General features: G+C 29.3%; 2 protein-coding genes across 4 annotated transcripts in view; both read left to right on the plus strand.

Annotated features, from left to right (window-relative positions):
- Positions 1-3730: 3730 nt before the first annotated feature.
- LOC100162568 (acyl-CoA synthetase family member 2, mitochondrial) lies at positions 3731-15643 on the plus strand. Its single transcript, XM_016806964.2, has 14 exons — positions 3731-4184; positions 4277-4361; positions 5511-5703; positions 5955-6083; positions 8683-8906; positions 9058-9160; positions 9735-9839; positions 9935-10089; positions 11077-11251; positions 11398-11505; positions 12274-12422; positions 12630-12771; positions 14993-15103; positions 15194-15643. Exons 2-14 carry the CDS (start codon positions 4294-4296, stop codon positions 15320-15322), a joined length of 1791 nt encoding a protein of 596 aa, XP_016662453.1. The 5' UTR covers positions 3731-4184; positions 4277-4293; the 3' UTR covers positions 15323-15643.
- Positions 15644-17411: 1768 nt separating this feature from the next.
- Positions 17412-23590, plus strand: part of LOC100575381 (nose resistant to fluoxetine protein 6) — a 16672-nt gene continuing 10493 nt past the window's right edge. For 2 of the 3 annotated variants that reach the window (XR_001680015.2, XM_016806963.2), the window contains exons 1-4: positions 17412-17560; positions 19601-20024; positions 21541-21761; positions 22895-23112. Coding sequence is in view for 1 of the 3 variants with exons in the window: in XM_016806963.2 (XP_016662452.1) it covers positions 19670-20024; positions 21541-21761; positions 22895-23112 (794 nt within the window). In the remaining 2 variants the exon portion in view is untranslated. The remainder of the gene's footprint in view (positions 17561-19600; positions 20025-21540; positions 21762-22894; positions 23113-23590) is intronic. The other variant, XR_001680016.2, reaches the window with a different exon arrangement.

Below are 23590 nucleotides of genomic sequence, written 5' to 3' on the forward strand. Positions count from 1 at the left end.
TTATCGCCAAATAAATTTATATACCTAGATACTAGGTAAGTACTATAAATTCTCGAGCACTTATATTATAGGTTACGTATGGAAAATTTGTTTTTTTCGTAACAATTTATTTAAATTCTGTTCAGTAAATATAACAATTACATCATCTTTGACTAAGTATTAATATTAAATTAATAAGAAACAACTAGGAAATCTTTGTTTAAACTGAGTTTAAAATATATACATAATATTATATACCTATAGGTACCCACTAGCTGAATTACCCGCTTCACCCGTGTGGAGTTTTTTGTCTTGTTTAGATATTGTCTTTAAATCATTAGCATTAATAATATTATAAATTAATAATTATTATCACATTGGTTTATTAAAAATAGATGTTTCTGGGTACTCTTCTAAAAGGTTATGAGGTCTTACGATGTCTTTGTAACATAATAAATTACGTTATGGTGATATACAAACACACCAAAATTTAAATTGATACATTTTATTCGTGCTAATGTGGTAATACCATTTTATACATACAATTTGTGGTACTGCATTTTGGGGCTAAAATAACCATAATTTATATATAAATAATGAGACCCCCTGGTTGCAGGCAGGATGTGGTACGATAGAGGTGGCAGTAAATCCTACCAAATATAATATTTTTTGCCTTTTTTACCCTCTTCCGAAAAACCTAGAAATAACGTTTTTCATTTTTACACCCTTTTTACAATTTAGGAAAATCCTTTCTTATTGAGTATTATAATACGAAACTGCTGAACAAATTTCATACTTATATTTTTAGTGACATATTATAGGTATATACCTACCTAAACCCTTAGTGGGTTGAATTTTGGGCGTTGCCTAATTATTTGAGTTATTTTTAACTATTTTATTTTCTGTAACCAATAACAACAACATAATATATAAATAAAATAATAATAGTTTCTCGTGTGTCAACTATATTCAACATTTATATGTTCAAAAGTAAAAAATAATTAATAAAATGTAGCCTATGACACGACGGATCTGGCTGAATCTATTGACGAACATTTTATTAAAAATTGGTCAAAAACTGTGGATTTGCATAAAGTTCTTCCGTTTTAAACCTTTGATATTATGTGGTAGATAGCTGTAAGACCCTACAAAAATGAACAACTATAAAATACATGTGTATCTCGGTTTGAGTGTATCTCAGTTCACGGGAAAATCGGCGTCAATGTACCTATAATACCTATATAGCATTGTGAATTAATTTGATAAAGATGGGCAATCGTGGATTAGATTTAGCTCTTTGTATATTTTTTAAGCTAGTATCTAAACTTTTCTGATGTATTTAAAAACCATATCTGAAATTTTCGGAAAAATCAATTCAGTAGTTTTATTTGTATACATATATGCTACAAACATTCATGTTTGGTTTTAAGATGGGTATATGGTTCTATTTAATTGACACCATGTAAACGTGACGAATTGATGCATGGTTTTGGGCGAAAAATTAAAAAACTTATCTTTGCTATTAATATAATTATAATGTGAAGCAACCAATGGCAACCATTTCTAAACAAAAAAAAATTTCAAGTTCCACCGTGAATTTCAAAATCTTGGTTTAAAGACCTCTTTAAAATGCCAGTTTTGGAAATTCCTTTCTTAGTGGGTATTAACATCATAAAACGAAACTAAAACCAAATGTCATAGCTTCGGTGGTTTCGACTAGGTGATGATGAATCAATGTACAGTCAGTGAGGACAAGTTCTTTCCTATATCTATAAATATACCTACCATCTCCAGTGATCCACCCAGCTGTAGCACTGTATCATCTAGGGTTAGAGCTCCCGGAAACTCTTTCGAACAGTTATTCCTGTTCCAGGAATTCCCCAGAATACCATAAATTAACTACAAAAAAAAAATTTTCTGTAAATATTTTTTGTTATCATACATACACGTATCTAGATTTATGTATTTTTTTACATAAATATGACAGTATTATTATAAATACAATAAAATATCTATTACATAATATAATAATTTAAAAATATATTATAATAAAATCATGGTATATAGAACATATTATGATGATAGTTATTTATCACTATAATAATATTATATGCAGTTAATATTTTTAGCAGAAAAAAGAGTAATTTTGTTCAGAGTAAGCACATATATGGCTATATGTCTAAAATATATTATACTACTAAGCTACTGATGAAACCTTTCTAAAGTAGATTTTTGTGGGGAATAATGAAATGTAAATTTTTTTTTAAAAGTCAAACAGCTAATGGTTTGTCGATTAGCCGATTAGGTATTCATTGTTATCGAACACTAGGAATGCCAACAAAATATTCATGACATATACCAAGTATATAGTATCCCATTAATTTTATCTATTTACTTGTTAATATGGATGCCAACTTGCAGTTATACATTTTACCTTAAACCGCACATATTTTATAGGTGTACCTATAATATGGACTATTGTCTAGGGCGTCGCTTTTTGACCTTTTTAATGTCGCGACCCCTGAAATAGGTCAACATTAAAGTCAATCACCTCACGACCGTCTTGTAATACATACTAATTTGAGACTAATTATCGTTAGATTAGGTTAGGTTAGGTTCACTAGTTACAAATATTTAATCACATATATAATATAGCACACGCTTATTATTAACAAACACAACAATCATATTAAATTAAATTATTAAAATTGTAATTAAAAATATTATAAATTACATTTTTCTTTGGTACACAAGCGTTCAATTAACTCTAACCCTCGTGATTCCTATTCCCTTATCTATGGGATTGCAACCCACAGGCTGAGAAACAGTGGTCCGTAGGGCCTAGACTCTAAGGTATCCAAACGTCCCGGTGTCTCAAAAATCTTTATCTTATGACCAAGAGCTATAATTCATTATTCAAAATTTCTATTACATTATTCAAGTTACCTTTCTGTGGAATCTCCCATTTTCGTATAATCTTCCATACTTGCCAATTTATTTTATTTAGCAATTATAGCAGTGACATTTTGAGTGTTTAAAATTGTTTAATATACTGAAAAAATTAAAAAAGCTAATTATTTATTTTATAAGTTGAATTCAATTTAAATGTAATATCATTATTAACAGTTATAAATATGTTTTGGGATAAATTGTTATTTAGTACCAATACCATGTTAATTGTTTGTTTATCATTTTTTTGCCCCCATTGAATTTTTTCACCAATATAGTATCAATGCCGTATAATAATAATGGCATTATGGAAATATTATGTATGTACATAATATACATATCTCAATTGAAACCTTGTTTTTAAACAGACATTTATCGAAAAATTTAAATATTAAAATTAAATTCGCCATTAACTTGCCATAATATAATATGATGCGTAAACTATAATCCGTTCGGTTTCTGTATGATTCATTAGAATTTCCACACGTTTTCAGAATTGTCCATCCTAATAGTATCAGCTCTTGTTTGTATAAGATGATTCGTTTCGTTTGCAGTTCGAACCGGGAATAATGTAAATGGAAATGGCTCCCATGACGAAATATATTATAAATATTCATATAGATCAACTTTTGTGGTGTAGAGTGGGGGATTGACAGACTGCTACATTTTAATAAGTCTTGATGAATTATTCAATTTAAATTGCAAAATAATACTGTGTTTTGAATTAAAGTCTTGTTACTTAATTCTATTTTCGTTGACCGTTGTTAATATGAATAAATCTTAAAATTAAAATTCTTTATTTTACAGTAGTCGTAGTTGAATGCGCTTAAACTCATTTCAATAAACGCATATAAAATAAAATTCGGTCAGAACTGTATAATAATTATTGTTTATCGTTTATGTTTTTATTTTTGTTGAGTCGTATAAAAATGTTAAAGGTATCGTAAACATATACCAAAGTATCTCGTTTAATAAAATAAATTATATAACTTTTTTTTTAATTTTCTGACAACCAATCACAATAAACGTTCAACGATCTTGTCCCTCTCCCACGGTCGAATTTGTTCAGTTCTTTCTTTCTATATACAGTGTTAAACCATATTTTATTTATTGTGCATTTTATTTTCAATATCACTGATAATATATAGGTATTATATTATTATATAACAGCATGATAAATTATCGTCAGATTTTTAAATATGACTGACAGTTGTTAATCAACTTCAGAACGTCTAATATACACATAACTTCAATAGGTAAAATACTAATTATTTTGTATAAGTATTAATGTACAAAGTAATACAATATAGTTACGTGGTTTAAATGATTTTATTTCACGTGAGCTAAGTGACTGGAATTAATAAGATGACAAATAGCTCGTTGTTTAAAATAAGAAACCTGAAAGGACTACGTACTCTTAATGGACATAAAATGTAAGTACCTATACCCATTATTGCAATTAACTATAAAGACTGTGTTTACTATATCGTTGATATAATATAAAATAAATACAAAATAAAATAATACTAAATATTATTATTTATTTTGTCTATCTCGTACCTACAATATACGTTTCAAAGTTTAAACATTTAGAAAAGGTTTTATTATTTTTATTAATATATGTATCACACGTAATGCTATTTAATATATAAAATAACATTGACAATGTAAAATATAAATACATTTGTATTTAAGTATTTTGTACGTTTTGTATAATAAATTGCAATATCAATTTGGACAGTGCAACTGCACTAGTTCAAAGTAATATGGCAAAATACGAAAATTCGACTGGATATATCGTGTTTTATTTGTTTTAATTGCATACCTACACAAAAACGAATATCAAGGTGCAGCACTAAAGTGTAATACAGACTGTAGAGGGTAGGTCACTTGTCACGCGTTCACCCTCCGATTTTTTCTAGCCCTTTGGTTATTTTATTCGGCTAAAAAACTGGAGAAGTATATAAAGTATATTATAAATATATATTTATATATACAAACCAGGTTTAGCACGCAACTAGGTCATTTTCGCACGATTGGCCATGAGTCATGACCTACAGAGCTTCCAAGTGTGTAATACGGCATACGGCGTATTTCAAGCCATGATATTATAATATAATGAATGAAAACCACTTTGATTTTTGAACCACACCAAAATAAGGTGTACCTATTTCATTATAGGTATATTATAATTGTAGGTATGTAGGTATACGTTTTAAAATGATGAAAAATAAACACATCATAATTAAAAAAAATAAGATCAAGAACAATAATTATTATTATTATAATATAGTCTCGTGTTTCGTCTTTAGTATATTATCATACATTTAAAGTATATCAAACAAAATGAAATTTGTGTGAACTGTACTTCAATGCATTATTTCGGAAAAAAAATCAGAACACGCCTACAATAATTCCTACATATTATATTACAAGACGTATATTACAACACCGCGCGTAATAACCATACATAACACAACAATATACAATATAACAATATTATTATTATTATATAGTCTTGTAATAATATCGTACAATAATTATGTCTCCCATTATTCATCGTCGTTTGCGTTTTCCTGCAGTCACCATAAATGTTGGAGGAATAATCATCACTGGTCGAAGTACAGCTACGTGTGCGGGGCCTCGAGTGATCCGCTCAGAGCTTATACGATCGGAGGAATTTTCAATGACGCCGTGCAACAGACTCCGGACCGAGAGTTCCTGGTCAGTCGACACGAGAACAAACGATACACGTTCGCCGCCATGGATTCCGAGGTCAGCGAAAACTAAAAAATACAATTTTATTACCTATATTATTATAGGTTTCGCCGAAAGTGACAGTACTTATATATATAATATTACTATGATTTGTCCTATATATTTTTATCATTATTACACCCGATTATGACGTGTACCTACAATAATTATTACGACGCGCAACACGCAGAAAAATATTTTGTACTCTGTTACTATTATAATGCTGTTAACTCGTATGCTATAATTGATTCAAATTTCTTTTTCTACAGGTGGATAAGCTTTGCAGGAGCTTTAATGCACTTGGCCTCCAGCACGGGGACCGAGTAGGAATATGGATGCCCAATTGCGCGTTTTACTATTCTGTGATTATCGCCACAGCTCGCCTGGGACTGATTTTGGTAAGTATTTATCGATTTTTTTTCTTTGTTTGATTTGAAATTATTAAGAACGAAAGTGTATGGTATAAATGTTTAAGAATATCATTTCGGAAAAAAACAAATTGATTGTGATGACTTATTCTGTGTAGCTAGTGCTGCTGCAGTGTCTTTTAGGTATTTCAATGAACTTCAATTTTTTACAAAATACCCAATTGTTTTTTTTTTTCAATCCACGCCAAGACAATATACTTAAAAACAATTTCGCTTACCGTTTTTGTTTGTACCTACGTGTTAATGAACGTCTTCGAAATTTTTCCACGTCGTCTATGATATTATTTTGATACGTAGCAATGTTTGTTAATTAGTTGTGTAGGCGTATGAAATTTAAAAAATGTAATAAGTATCATAATTCGTAAATAGGAAACGGATTTTATTGTAAATACATATTTTTATTGGAATTAGCTAAACAAACCCAATTTTTTTTTTGCATATCTTGTAATATTTTATTATTTTTTAATTTAATTTGTTTTGATTTTTTTCTTTGATTTTTGACGACAAACGTTATCTGCTTGATCTAAACGGCGTCCATTATAATACACGTATCGATATGCCACTATTAAATACGTCGTTGATAAATTAAAAAGGTAATGATAGCCTAAAATAACAAGATAATAATTTTAAAAACTACTTAAATATATACTCCATGTTATCTAAATTACATTTACGTACTTATATGCTGACATGCCGCTATTATATACGTTGTCGATAAGTACCTACTTAGCCACCTATAGGTAACATTTCAGTATAATTTTGTGTCCAGTCTCTAGCTCAGAAGAAATTCGTATTATAGGCTATTTATAGCTGTTATTTTTTTGTCTTCGTACATCGAATTTGTTTCGTTTTTTAAATTAATGTTTGAAATGCCTAAAGTTGCAAGTTTATTAAATAATAAGATAGCTGCGTAGGTACTTAAAAGAAATAAGACTTTCAGAGTCTATTTTAACTAGATGGGGTAGGTATATGGTTAGAAGCCACTCAAATATTATTGCAAACCTTTAGAAAAAATGAAACAAATAATTTCAAATCTAGAAATTACCGAAACTACCACCGTTAGTAATAAAGCTAATAATTTGATGGAAAATGTTCATTTAAATAATAATTTAGATTACATTGCGCCTGCGAATTTTGGTTCTTTTGTAAATACGATAAAACAACAGGAGACTCTAAATGTTTTTATATTATTTTCCTTGTCAGAAAGCTTATGCATTGTTGAAGAAGCACAATATAAATTAGAAAAAGTACAATGACACATAGGACATTTAGTTAAGGAGACTCACTACTACCGTACATTTTAGACCAAAAAACCTTTATTTTTGGCAAAACTTAAGTTAGTTTACGTTGTCCAATTTTGATTCTGAAAAAAAAATTGAACTCTACAGAAAATTGTCTCTAAATTGTATGGAACACTTAGTAAAAATTGAATCTCGTATTATTGTGAACTGTAATTGAAAACTTGAAAATATGATTTTTTAAAATCTTAATTTAATAAAAAAAACGGAGTGTGTCGTACAAGTTAGATACATTTTTCTGCTGAATTTAAATATTTTATCAGAATTAAAATTAAACAACGTTAACTAACTTTAATTTTGTTAAAACAATAAGTAAGTTTTCGTAAATTTGGTTGAATTAGCCCGGGTGGCTAAGACAAGGTTAGAAATTGCCTAAATGTTGCAGCTTAATAATAGCAGTAGCGAGGCTCCTTAAAGAAAAATATGTATATTATGTATTCGGGAAAAATGACGGATTAAAAATATGAAAATAATTTGAGCTAATAATATATATATATATATAGGACTAAATCCCACATAATCACTAGACGTTGAATTCACACCACTTGATGTAGCTAATATAAAGTACCTATGTCCATATTACATCAGTCGATGTGGAACTTATTCTTTCAGTGAGTACAAAAACATTTTGCGACCAAATCGTCGCCAAATTTTGCTAGGTACATATTAAAAATTTTTTTTACATATTTGATTTTTTTATTACAATAAAGTCCGTTACCTAATCATAAATGTATATTTCAGCACATCCGATCCACATTCCGGTGATAGCAATATATAATATCGATTAAGTTTATTCCATGTGGGGGGTGCGGGTATGAGTAGTGAGTACCTACCAATTTTAATTTTTATTTAACATTTTCAATAAATCCAGTAGTTTTCCCAAGTTGTAACGGTTTTATTGTGTGTAGAGGTTTTTAAATCGGCACATGGCTGGTAGCCGGTATAGGTATAGGTTACATTATATATTAATTATTGTGTAGGTATTTAAAACTATTTTGCTGATTTTGATATCATATAAATATATAATACTATAAATATAATTTCATAATTTATATTATAATATTATGACGTAAGTAAGTACACTCGTGATCCATGTTCTCAAATTGTATTAACTGATAATAATACTTTATTCGTAAGTCGCAACCATAGAGTATCATTACTCTATGGTCGCAACCGACGAAAACTGTTATCAGTACAGTTCGTTATAGTCGTCGAAGTAGGTGATAATATAATATCGCTAAATTCGACATATATGTATATCATGATTGTAGGTAAACGTCAATCCAGCTTATCAGAGCGACGAACTGAAACACAGCTTAACGCTGGCTGAAGTGAAGTGTTTGGTGACTTTAGAGAAGTTCAAGACCCAAAACTATCCCGAAATATTGGAGAAGGTCGATGCGGACATTTGGAAGCGACCGCCCAATACGCCGGTTAAATCGAAAAAGTTGCCCACGCTGGAATCGGTTATTTTTTATTCCGAAAACTCTTTAAAGTAAAGTTAGCAATTGCATATTATTAGGTACATTAATTGATTTTTTGATCAATAACTGAACTACCTACCTATTCGTCCTATATGTATATTCGTAAGCTGAAGATAATATTGAATAGTAATAATTAATATCATATAATAACTTATGTTACAGCGGTGCCTTTAATTTACAAACGTTCTTGGACTTGGGGTCCAATACAAATTACAGTATTCCTAAAGTTCAGCCAGACGAAGGATGTAATATTCAGTTTACTTCAGTGAGCAAAACAATGACCTGTTTAGGCTTTTATTATACCTATCTATGCTATAATACATTGATTTTTTAATACATAATAATATAATGTCTTATTGATCTATACATTTCTAACACAACGTTTAACTTCTACGATCAGACTTTCCATTCAATAGCGTTTACAGTGGAACTTTTTTGGCAATAAGTAAAAGTATTCTTTTTACTAATGAAAACATTTTTTTTATTATGAACACAAATGTTAAAATGCATCGTCCATATTTTCTAAAATCAGATAGTCTTTAATGCCATACATATAATGTTATAAACTATCAAAATTCTATGTACCTATTACTCCATATGAACATACACATGCACAGTTATAAATAAGTAATACATTTAATAATGCCTTCTAAGTTCATAGTACCTAATATAATTTTTTTTTTTGCTTAGCGTTGTGTCACAGGGTGCATTTCTAGCTATAAATAATAAATCAATATTTACTAAGAAATATTACTCTTAACAAAATTGTAATGAAACTGTCCGTCAACCGTCCGTGCAATAAAATGCATCCAAAAATGAATTGGTGAAATTATTTTTAGGGTACCACTGGCAAGCCAAAAGCAGCATTGTTGAATCACTTTGGACTAATTAACAACGCCTACTTTATCATGAAGCGTTTAGGGATCTATGATGATGTAAACGAAGTAATTATTAGAAATATTTTGTTATCGATTTTGGTTGTAAATATTATATTATTACTTACCCATCTGCTGATACTAAGAGTATTTTATACGTTTAGGGTAAATTACATAAAATGTGCTGTCCAATGCCTCTATTTCATGCTTTTGCTTTATCCATTGCTGTCGTCGCACCTTTGGTTACCAAATCAACAGTTTATTTACCGTCTGCCCACTTCGATCCGAAAGCTACGGTTGATGTTCTTACGGAAGAAAAGTAAGCTAATGTGTGGATTATTTTTTTTTTTATATACATATTATATTATATTATTTTATTTTTATTTTATACAAATACCTACCTATTTATTATTTTACGCCAATTGGTAGTTAACAAGGATAAATATATGGACGTATGGTGGCAATAATAATTGAGTACCTACCAATAACAATGGCTATATTGTATAACAATAACAATAAGAAAAAGCGTGCTAGTCAAGGTGGATTGATATAAATCTACCGCCTTGGTACAAGTGATAGCCAGAGTATAGCCGGAGTATAGCCAGAAAACGTAGCTAAAACAACTAAGGAGCATTATGATTATAACCTCGCTGAGCATTCTGTGTTTGATAATGATTCTAACCATACAGAAGAGTGGTGATATACGACACTAGATATATAACTGGGCTAGGTGGTTTTGTATTCTAAAGGTAGAAACTTTGAATGGAATTTCAACAAGTAAATTGGGAGCATCTAAGGTACCATTTAGAAGGGATATTAAAAATTGTTCATCTAAATCGAAGTGGCGAGATGAAAGTTATGGGATAATAAACATATTACGTAGTCAGACGTAGTCGTAGGGAGACACGAATGCTAAGTTACCTAGTTAGAAAGCGATTGTACACCTACTAAAGCTTATGTATTATATATTGTAAATAGTTCATTTTCATTTTCCTAATGAACTTTTAACAGATTATTATTCATCGTATATAATAATATATAATATAGAATTAATAATATTGTTGTTGTTATATTGATGTTAGTAATTTTTACGACGGCACAGCTTCAACTGTGATAGAACGTGTAAAATTATTACAACATTCATAAAAAAATATTTACCTATATAGTATAATGTATTATTAAAGTGTTAACGCATTATAAAATGAGTAGGTCTGTAAAAAGATAATAAATACGTAGTACCTACCTAAATAATGTTCTAAAAATAAATATAAAATGTATGTATTATAAATGGGTTATTATTATATAGATGTACATTCATATTTGGTACGCCAACGGTACATGTGGACACCATGTCCGCTTTCGAAAAACTTCCACCAGAACTACAACATAACGACTTGAAGATCGCAATAACAGGAGGTGCCCCGTGTTCTCCGATTTTGATGTCCAAGTTCAAGAACATGTTTCCACGCGCTAAAATATTGGTATTTTAAAATTAATTATATAATAATTTTTTTTTTGATTCAACATTATTGTCGTGGCAATTAATTATGTATACCAATATTATTAATTAATAATATAACTTATTCGTTCAACTTTACATAATTTTTGAATTCTTCAATAATTTTAGTCTTTGTTCGGAATGACAGAAACCAGTCCCTGTTCATTTCAAAATTTCACAGACGATTCAGATGAACGAATTAAGTCGACGATGGGTTTCATACAAGATCACGTGGAGGTCAGTATGATGTCCGTCAATATTTATATATAATATGACACAGATTCACAATAGGGGGGGGAGGGGGTATAATAAATAATTATAATTACCTTATTATTTATTAAACCATATTTGGAAAGGTGGTTTTCTTACATTTATTATAAGTTACCAGCTGTAACCTATCATACAGTCTCTCCAACATCCCCTTCCGGCCACCTGCACCCCCACATGCAAACCGCAAACGTGTTAAGTATACTGTGTACTTACATAATTTAAATGAATAACTTTACTGTAGGTACTATTATATAGCATAGTATATATATATTCAGTTTTTGAGTGGAGGGAGTAACATTTTTGACCAGTCCAAAATAAAACTGTAAAAAAAACCGCTCGCTTACAATTACATTACATTACAATTGCATTTTTATCTCAATACAAATAGCCTTCTTATATAATTTTATACTTATTAGTTAGTATTAAAAGTTACTATCGTTAGCATAATATAGGTATAAGTAACCCATTTTTATGAGAGATAACAATAACTAAATGATTAATGCATATGTAAAAGGATACATAAATATATTACCTATTAGCTACTATATGAAGGCCCAAAACTATAGTCCATACCTGGTCTGACAGCTGCCCCATATTGCAAATTCCCACCCTGCCCCCCCCCCCTCCCACAAATGACGCCACTGATATAAAGACTATATATTCGATCATTCGAATACTCGATCGTTGTTATTATGTGAAAAATATATGATGACCACGTGTGTTGTACAATTCTAGGCGAAAGTGATCGATACAAATGGCGATATGGTACCGTTCGGGACTCCTGGGGAATTGTTAATTCGCGGGTATCTGAACATGAACGGTTATTTTAACGACGAAGAGAAAACAAAGGAAACAATTGATTCGAACGGGTGGCTACACACGGGGTAAACTATATTATTGTCTATTCAAAGACGGTGTGATTCTTTTGTCCTGTAATCCATACGATTTTGTCTGTGGATAAAAGAATCAATCTCTATATATAGCATGTGTTTAATTTAATTGTATTTTATTATGTGCTGATAAGTTGTAAGCTCAGTGTAATCTCGTATTATGATACCGCGATGTTTATATTGTTTTACGGCCGTATTTAGAGACCAATTCGTTTTGTACGAAGACGGATATGGCAATCACGTTGGCAGATTAAAAGAAATGATTATCCGCGGTGGTGAAAACTTATTTCCCAAAGAGATAGAATACTTTTTGGAGTCTCATCCGTCGATTTCCCAAGTTCAAGTAATTATACATACATATTACGACTTATGAGTGTAAAGTATAGATATATATTATATCGTTTCCCAAACTTTTATGAGCGTGACTCTAATTTTATATTTTTAATATTTTATATTAAATATTTTGCTACCCTTAAAAAAACCACTACAATTTCAAATATAATTCTTATATTTTATTAACACTAAATTATATTATGAAATAATAAAAAAATATAAATTAGTAATTACACAGTTAGTATAATGATTTTTTTCCTAGATTCTTTTTGTTACTTATTCAAATATTTTAGGAAGATATTTTTTTTAAGTATTCAAATTTGATTAAATGTCGAAAAATTTGTCAAAATCGCCTAGATTTGCAAAATATTTTGTAATTAAAATACATTACAAAATTTATAATATTTACTATCTAACAAATTTTTGTTATATAAAGATATATTTGTTTGTTTTTATATATATTATATTAATGCCAGGTAGGACGTATTGTAATTTATGTGCACATCATACGTGCTGAAATGTATTTTTACTTTTGTATCATTCACCAGCATCGCTACACTATGATAGCTGCATATAGTTTTTTACTTAGTACTATATAGTTTCGGCATACATTTAAAATTTATAAGTTTCAATGAAATATGTACATTTATTGCATTTTTTCAATACATTATATCAATTATCAATCAATATACCTATTAATATAGAGTCAATATGATAATAAATAATAACTTAAAATATATTTTATAATCAATAACAAAAGCTAAGCTAAACCAAATTTATCATTGGCAAATGGCAATGCTATAATTTTCAACTATGGAGTATAATTGTATTAACTCAATAACTAGTTTTTATATTTGAACTCGATAAATATTGACAGTATAATATTATAATACAATAATACGATCTTAATAGTTTAATACATATTGACAAATTTAAGTAAATGTACAATTAACTATATTATGATCAATGAAATATATTACAGTTGATAATTGATTGTATTGTCAACTGTTGTCTTTAAACCAGAAAATGAAACCTCGGTGCAACACGATTGCGCACTTTTTACCTTTTTATATTTGAGAAAATATGACACGACTGCGCACTTTTTAATTTTTTATATTTGAAAAAATATAACACGATTGCATATTTTTGATTACATTATGTATAACGTTATTATTAATGTTGGACAATTTTTTAAACTTAATTTATGACCTTATAATTTGTTTTTTGTTTAACGTGCAATAAATATTCCATATTAATTATAGGTATTAAATTATTATTATTTTTATAATCATTATGAGTAAATCTTATTTCTTTATTTTTTAGACCAATACCGAAGATTATTCATTTTTTTGACGCGTAATAATTGTGATGTATTATATTATAATTATTTATTTTCGACTATGGGTATTACGTTATTATTAATGTTGTTAAAAAAAATGTGTCAAGTAAAAGTATCGGTTACGGTTTTTAAATATAATTTAAATAAGGGTATCGGTTCCCAATATTCAAAAACCAGTTCTTTTCGGTAAGGTTCTAGTCCCTGACTTAAGTGGGCTGGAGCGTAATCAATTCTAAGGAGTAAAAACCGTAAAAACTAGGCATTTTATACTTCTGTTTATATGGGTCTTGTGTATGTGTTGAAAGTAAATGAACATTAGTGTACGTATTTCGTAGTATTGATCACGTTTTATAGGGGCATCATAGTGACCATGGATGTACCATGTACGTCTGTAATTTTACCTACGCGCATGCACATGTCACCATATATGTATTGTTTATTAAATGACAAACATTTTTTTTCAAAAAATACTACCTCTGGCTTCAATCAGAAGGTTCTTCCGATTTTAATTTTGAAAGAAGATTTGAATTCTCCTCTAAATTTACTATGCTTTAATTGTCGTACATTTTTCATATTCTATATCAATGTATTTAAATTTGAATCATGAATATGATCTATTTTTACTCTTTTTGTTAGTGAATGTATAAGTAAAAAAAAATAAAAATTAGAAAAACTAAATTGTCAAAGCATAGATAATTTAGTGACAAATTCAAATTCGCTTTCAAAATTAATATCGGAACATTATATTGGGCGTAGTGATTGAAGTCGTACTAAAAAAAAACCACACCGCGCACCGCGTGACCGCGTACTATTGTTATTATTGTATTTTAATAATATTCTTTTTATACATATTTCACAAGTACTACAGATGGATAATCGTTTTTTATCGCAGGTTTACGGTATACCCGACCATCGGATGGGCGAAGAAGTGTGTGCCAGCGTCATCGTCAAAGAAGGGGCTACGATCACCGAAGCCGACATAAAAGCGTACAGCAAAGGAAAGGTTTGTTTTTAGACCGAGGCTTGTTTTTTATTTGATAGAGGCACTTTAGTACTAACTCCGTTACGGTTTCGTTTATTTTTATATTCTCAGATCGCCCATTTCAAGATCCCCAAACACATATTTATCGAAAAGGACGCATTCCCGAAGACGGCATCGGGCAAAGTGCAGAAGTATAGATTAAGAGAAATGGCGATGCAGCGGATTTCGAGCCTTACCTAATATTTATTATATAACACAATCAATATTTGTGATAATATGTGTTTATAATTATTTAATCGTACCTAATATTATCCACGTATAAGTTGTGTTCGTTTGATGCCATAGTTTTTGCAACCATGACAGCTGAGCTGTATTTTATCATAATATTACCATATTACTGCAGCTATACGTATAAACAGGAAATACGCCGCTACTTTTACAAGGTTCAATAGGTGTACTGGCTAAATAAACATATTGTGATTATTTTTTTTTTCAATGCTAATCAAGCGTAACGTCATTATATTATTGTTTATTAATTTATTATACAGATTGATTAATCGATTGGATTAGTAATTTATTATTGATTACTTACTGCGGTCTGCGGGTATAAATTATAATAATATTAGTGTTGATCACCTATATTCCTTTTCCAGATGCATCGGAATCCATCCCTAGAATTTTTTTTATACCAATTTCAGTTACGGTTAAAAAAAAAAATACGAACACCAATTCCGTCCATGGTAAAAAGAAGGTCAACTACAATAAGTATAATTTAAAAATACTTTTAAAAAACTAATTAGGTACATTTGATTTTCAGGATAATTTTATTGTTTTACTTATGATATTTGACCGGAACTGTATTCAAACATTTTTTCTTTGATAAAATCTTCTTTAGCTAATAGGTATAATAATCTGTTTTCTTTGTTTTAAAGCGATTCTTTATATTATAAGTAGTAATTTTGTCTAATGTATTTTAAAGCTTCTATTAAGTTATAAATATTTTGATAACATTTTTTCATAAAGGAGTAAGGTAACATGGCTATTTAAAACGTACATTTATAACAAGTACTGCACTCGGTAACTGGGGCCTCTACTTAACTATTATTATTATTATTATTATTATTATTATTATTATTATTATTATTTAACTATATTTATGAACTTCATAATACCTACCAATACTTGTTAGTGGATTTGACAGGGCTGGCGTTACAAACTTCTGTGCCCACTGCCCCGTGCAATATATCTCTGTTTGTATATAATAACCGAAAATCAATGACTAACCGTAATTAAATTGTAATCGGAAACTTGTAATAGCATGCATAACAATATGCTGAAACATTGGAATTGTAATAAATAGAAAAAAAAAACTTTGGGTGTGATTATTGGTCTGCCAGCAATACGACTGACTAGTCGACGACTACCCGATCTCTCTCATATAATTTTACCTAGTGTGCTAGTCTGTGGCCCAATATTGCTGTACCCTTTCAACATTTCATATTTTTTATCTGCTCAACTGGCTCAATTGGCCAAAATACCGTTGTAGATATTACTCTGCATATATTATGTCTATTATAATATAGTAGGTCTACCTAAAATATACCACTCGAAATGAGTTTGTAAAAATCGAGGATGCTTCTGCTGAATAGTAGGTACCTTCCTAGCTTGTGAGTTTATCTCTTCACTAAATACATTAATTATCATTGTATTATATTTTCAAGCTTTTTTACCCAACAAATAACAATATTAATGACATTTATAGAAAAAAAAAACTTTAAAAAAAATTGGAAACTGAAAATGTCCGTAAACAGTTCAAAACAAATCAAAATATTTTGAAAATTGTATTGTTTATACAAAACGCTAATATAAACAACAAGTGCAAATTGTATGTATCTACGGTCATTTGTTTTAGAGTTACACCAAAAACCAAAATAAATTTTGTCGAAAACCGATTTTGCTTAAAAATTCCCGGTTTTCCTTAATTTTTTTGTTGTTTTTCTCTAACATTTATTGGAATATGGGATTTTGACCAACCAAGCACCAACTAGATTCGATTTGAAAATCGAAGCATTATTTCGACTAATAATTATTATCGTGAACACAGATAAAAAATAAAAAAAACACACATCATCATTATGTTAAAGCAATGCGTACATCGCTCCGCTCAGAATCTAAAATATTATTATTAGGTAATTATAGGTTATCGATATAATAAATTGTATATTACATAAAAGAGATCCCACTTGAAAAATATTTATGATATATACCTATTATATATTTGCATATTATGATTATTTATTTAAATAAATAAGTAACAATTAACAAAAAATTATGGATTTATCACAGTTATTTTTTAGCAGTCTGCCTTACTAAGTACTAAATTCTGATGTTACTTGCAGACGTACACAGTGAATAATATTATCTACCTATATATATATATATAAGAATCTAACTTGATTTTGGAGACGAAGGAAAACGGTTTGTTTGTTTATTTATTATTGTTATTATTATTATTAATTATTAATTATTTATTTGTTTGGAGTAGGACATATAATTTTCAAAAATTAGCAATAACAATAACTACAACATGTAATTATATTATATTATTTGTATGGCCAAAAAAATAGTCATATGTTTTTAAATTAAATTATAAAAAAATAATTTCTTCCGGTAGAAGGTCGGACAGCTTTAGTATATTATATAATATGTAAATATGTTTGATCGATATAACTATAAATCAGTGGGTACAACTAATAAATAATTATAGTTGTATAGTGTATTTATAATTTATAACATATTATTATATAGTTCCATACCTTTTAATTATAATAGTTATTTATTTATTTGGCTAAAGAAAATATAAGACTAACAAACAATCATCCGCGATCGTATATTTAATAGTTAGTTTTGGTTAATCGCAAAAATGAGGTATCCCCCTGCACATCATCTTGGATTGTTTTTACATTTAATCATGGGGTTATTAATCAATTTAATGTTTTTGTAATACCACAACATCGCACGAACTTATGAAATTCATAAATAATAGTTATATATTATACAATATAAATAAATAAAAATAAAATAAAATATTATATTTATTAATAGTTAAAATAGTTGTGCGTATGTCTTATTATAATATAATATTATCTTAAAAAAATTGAACCGTAAATATTTAGAATTATGGAACATTATATTCCTATAGGTACCTACATCGTATTATTCTCCTTAGTTCATGGTGAGAAGCTTGGTATGTTGTAATTGTCCAATCGATAGGCTCCTCGATGATGGCCGAGGGGGCCCCGGGGTTCTTCAAAAAACTGTTAGTCATATTATTATAGATTCGTTAGACGTTAAGTACATATTTTCCAAGCCGCTCACGATGGTATGTAAATCCAATTTGGCAAAGTATCGTCTATATGAAATCATGCACAAAAGTGAGCAGCAACAAATCTATACTTCCATAATATACAATTATATTTTAGACAACTTATTTTGTTTATTATCAATGAACTAAAAAACCTGGGCTAAACTGATTTTGAAGTTGCCGTCTTTACCATTATTTAAAAAAATCTCATGGAAATTGTCATATATTGAAATATACGACTAACCTTAGGATGTTGTAATAATATAATAAAATAAATTATAATATTATTATAATAGTTCGTCTTGATGCACCCTGAAAACTGAGCGGTAAAATAGAAATATACTTGTGGCGCTATCTCGAAGGTTTCCAAGAATTTATTAAGAATGTATAAACAGAAAATAAATTTTATCGAAATAGATTATTTCTATTATTTTTAATGCGTTCATTTAAACATTATATTATTATTTTTGTATGAAGTTGTTATATGATGTTATATACCTATTACATTGTCGCAAGTAGATTCCTACTGTGACATAATATTATTTTATGTGGTGAATACTGAATGATAATTTTATTATAGAATTAGAATTTACTAATAGCAAAGCTTGAAAAAATCTTATAAGTTTAAACTAAAAGACATTATCGATATATATATATATAGGTAGGTATACGATAAATTATAATTTATTATAGGTCGTGTATTACGTTATGTAGGTACCAATATACTATATTATGATGCGTGTAGTTTTAACCAGCCACCACCATTTTTAAAATTTATAGATATTATATTATATATTATAGATACCTATAATCAAACATAAAATATGATACTAACATGACCTGTTGAATTTGAGTCCGAATTAGTTTGAAATTGGTTCACGTAAATGACACAAAGAATTATGATCGAAAATTGTAACTTATAAAAGTCTGTTAACAATAGTCTGTCACTCTGTCAACAATTAATGTGACATTATTCAGTGATTTGTGGCGAGATCAAGTTACAATATTTATTGCTGTTACTATAGTTGTTTGGACAAAAATCGTATTATAATATTGGTGTATAAGAGTTCTTGCAAATATATTATGATTTTATAATTACTAATATTATAGCCAAGTATTATTTAATATTAATTTTTTTAATTTTTTTCGTGCAGAAGAAAAAGTATAACTGCTCTGTGACAGGTACGAAGAATTTCTCGATCACAGAGGAAAGAGGAACGACAATGTGGAGAAGAAATAAATTGTATACTAAAGGGATCAAAATGTCGGCCGTGGTCGTCGTCGGACTGCTGGCGCTTTTGTTGGCTACTCAATCGTCCAACTGTCAAGTCCACCAATTTCCCGAGGCGACGGAGTGTCAAGTCGACCAAATGCCCGCAGTGATGAACATGGACGATAAAATCGACCGAATTCCCGAAGTTGCGATTGCGAATGGTCTGCCGGGACCGTGGATATCTGAGCTGTTTCACCGGGCGCTCTCCAATTTCACAATTCGGCACGTCGGCAGCGCTGCTTGTCGGACCCAATCCGACATGTACGACAGAAATTTGCGGAACCACACCAGTTGGGCGGTCAAAAGTGAGTACCCGCTCCGATTATATTGTACAATTATTACCAAAAATTTTAGTACGACCCATACTATTAGGTACAACCATTGTACGATCTAAAGACATTTTTCTGTCGGATTCAAATATTTTTTCAGAATCAAAATCAGCAACGTTAATTAGCTTTAATTTTGTCAAAACAATAAATAAGTTGTCGTAAAATTGGTATGGTGAATTTATATAAATTTTTTATTTTTATCGAGTTATTGACATGTTCATGCGTGCGTACAAGAGTGGTACCTGCATTGAATTTCACTCACACTAATAATCATTTACAACTAACACATAGATCCCGGGCGGCTATGACAAGATTAGAAATTCCCTAAATGTTGCCCAGGGCCTAAAATTTTGATATTTTGCTACTGCACACCTAATTCCACACCAAAATATTTTAAAATAATGAACATAGACCTAGTAGTGCACTATACCACATATAACTTCATTGCATAATCGTTTTTGCTATTTATTAATAATTAGTTATAATAAATACAATCTAAGACAATATTCTATAAGTCCTTGATACATATATGACTATATGGCTACATGACTAAACATTTTAAAATGAAAAACGAAATAGCTTGGGTTAGTATACTTATTCGAATTTCGAATATGGTGTAGTCGGTATAATTTTTAGTGTTAAGGATTTTAAACGATTGCAATAATATGCTAATCAGTAGTTTTCAATAATCAACATTGAATATTAATCAAAGAAAAAAATGTATAAAAGCCGAAATCAAGTACTGTATACCTTTAAATTTGTTACTGCACATTTAATATTAGCTACTGAAAATAGTGTGTGATACTTAAATAATGACCGTAGCAAGGCCCCCTAACATTAAGTTTCCCGTATTGTTGAATATAGCATTTGTATTTTGTAGTTGGTTATTAGTTTATTACTTGTTATAAATTCATAAATGGATTTTTATGTGAGTAATGAGTATATATTGCAGGGACTGAAACCTTGATGATTTTTACGGAACCGGTTCTATTCGGTTCCCAGTAAAATTAAAATTTCGGTTTCGGTTCCTATTCGGTTCCCACAAAAACAAAATTTCGGTTCCAGTTCCGGTTCAGTTCCCAGAAAAACTAACATTTGGGTTTCGGTTTCTTCTCGGTTTTTTATTTATGTGAAAAAATTTGTCAAGTAAAAGTATCGGTTCCGGTAAGGTTCCGGTAAGGTTCCAGTCCTTGAATTTTATTGTCACTACTTATGTGAGTTATGATTACAGATACCAATAATATTTTTTTAGCAATTATCTAACATAACAACAACATTTTTGTCGAGGAACACTTGTAATTTTGTAAACAGTTGGATAAGGTAACATATTTTGGAAAGAACAAAAAAAAAAATTAGATTCTGACATGGTGCACTTAGTGTATAATATTATATAGTATGCAAACTCATAAGTCACGATTCATATGATACATGCAATATTGTAAAGGAGTCTCATATATTTATGTGTCTGGTTGAACCATTATATTTTTTTCAGTGGCCGAGTCCTGGAATCGATATCCGACAGGCATACTAGCGGGCAACCAATATCACTTGGGAATTTACGACGAATGCGTGGACGTGCGTTATCCTGTGATGGGACAGTATTGCTTGTCCGAAATAAATCTAAGCTCATCGATGGGCAGAGTTTACAGTTTCAACAGAACTGACAATCTAGACGATTTTGGGAATAATAATGCCTGGAAAACAATACTCGGAGTACGCTAGTTAGAATACTTTTAGAATACTACTATTAAATTATTTTTTTTAAAAACAAAAGTACTGTTATATATATAAAAAAAAATGTTAGATTAATAATATTATATTATAACTACGTCTCCCCACATAATATAATGATCAAATTGTTTCTTAAGAAGTTGTCGTTTATGAGTAATAGGTGTTATATAATGCTATAGGTATTACAATAAAGATAGAACTTAAGTATAAATCATAATAACTGTAGATAATATTATTTTGTATACGTATACACTTGTCTGCAGGTTTTAAATAGATACTAAATAGTTGCACTAAATACGACAACAACGAATTCATTATTTTTTTTAGTTTAGATAGACCATAGACCCAAAAAATATTTTTGATTTTGAAAAAAATAATTGTGGATTCCTAATAACAGTTATCATTTTAGAAAAGAAGTTATTAACGGCGACTACAGACACGCCCTATACCTATAATATTATTTTTTTCACCTGCTCTGAAAGTGTAATTTTCTAGGCCGGTTGATTTGTTCAAAATTGATCTTTTTCCCTGTCCATTGAACAATAAATCTTTTTTCCAACCAGTGGGAATAATTACGCAGTACTGCAGTAGTCAGAAAGGTTTCCGTCCAAATCAGATTAAATTAATATTACTTCTTAAGCTACCTACATAATAACATACTTATTAGGTATTGATATTAGTTATTACTTATTAGTGTTATTACTTACTAGTTTAACTGATACTCGATTTAGTGGACTTACGTTTTCAATTTAGTAACATAAATTTGTAGACTTGTAGAAGCGTTTTCATACCGTAATATATTTATGATATGTAAGTACCTGTAAAAATTTTAAATGTGGTTTTGAATATTGAACAGATATGACTTTCTCAATATTTTAATAGATAAAAAAACAATGAATTACATTTTTATTTTGATTCAATTTTAGGTAAGCCGAAAAATACTTTGAATTTTTCATTATTTTTGGTTAAATTTGAATTTCGCATCTCCAATATTATAAAAGTTATAGCAGTCTATGTATAGTTATCATTTTAGAAAATAAATTATTGACGGGGACCAAAAACACGTCCTGTGTGTGATATTAATTTTAAATACCTAAATAATATTATTGTTTCAGTGGGGCGATTATCCGGACAAAGTGAAACGAAACAAATTGAATTTAGGAATATGCATTCCGGATTCATGTTCAGCGTTAGACCTGCAAACTTCATTGCAAAACGAACTGGACAAAGTGTTCACGCCAGAAGAGATCGAGGCAGTTGTCAAAGTGGATCCGATAATGTGCACGGTCAAAGGAGACATGTATCCTTACAACACATCGTACTACGTGACCAGGTCATTCGATATTATTATTACTTTAGTTTTATTATTAATGTCCAATGTATTCGTATTGACGATAAAACATCATTGCATATTTACAAGTCAATAGTTTTTTTCCTAGTCATAATTAATAATATTCGATGTAGCTGACGTTGTGTCGGATATAATATACCGAGTGATTTTTTTATCATTGAACACTCATTATTTAAAAAAGTGTAAACTTTTTTGAAAATATTTTTTTACATAGTTTCAAGTCGCTTATAAAACAATGTTTTTCTTAAAAAATTATATTTTTAAATATTTTTTATCCTTATAATTTTTTAAGTTTTTTACTTTTTTGAATGACAACATTCGGATTTAATTTTATATTCCAAAGCAGAATATTTTTTTTTAGTATTTTGATACATGAAAATCGAATTTCGGGTGAGTAGTTTATGAGTTATAAATATTCAAAGTTTAGATGACCGGAGTGGAGTGGTACGGGGTTACCCCG

Source organism: Acyrthosiphon pisum, chromosome A3 (assembly GCF_005508785.2).
Source record: "Acyrthosiphon pisum isolate AL4f chromosome A3, pea_aphid_22Mar2018_4r6ur, whole genome shotgun sequence".
Classification (NCBI taxonomy): domain Eukaryota; kingdom Metazoa; phylum Arthropoda; class Insecta; order Hemiptera; family Aphididae; genus Acyrthosiphon; species Acyrthosiphon pisum.

Bases quoted from the DNA above. Each gene is read 5' to 3' on its own strand.
- LOC100162568 (XM_016806964.2), top strand. From the start codon at position 4,294: ATGACAAATAGCTCGTTGTTTAAAATAAGAAACCTGAAAGGACTACGT. The intron at 5,704-5,954 runs GTCAGCGAAAAC...CTTTTTCTACAG, and splicing joins TCGCCGCCATGGATTCCGAG to GTGGATAAGCTTTGCAGGAG. The intron at 15,104-15,193 runs GTTTGTTTTTAG...TTATATTCTCAG, and splicing joins AAGCGTACAGCAAAGGAAAG to ATCGCCCATTTCAAGATCCC.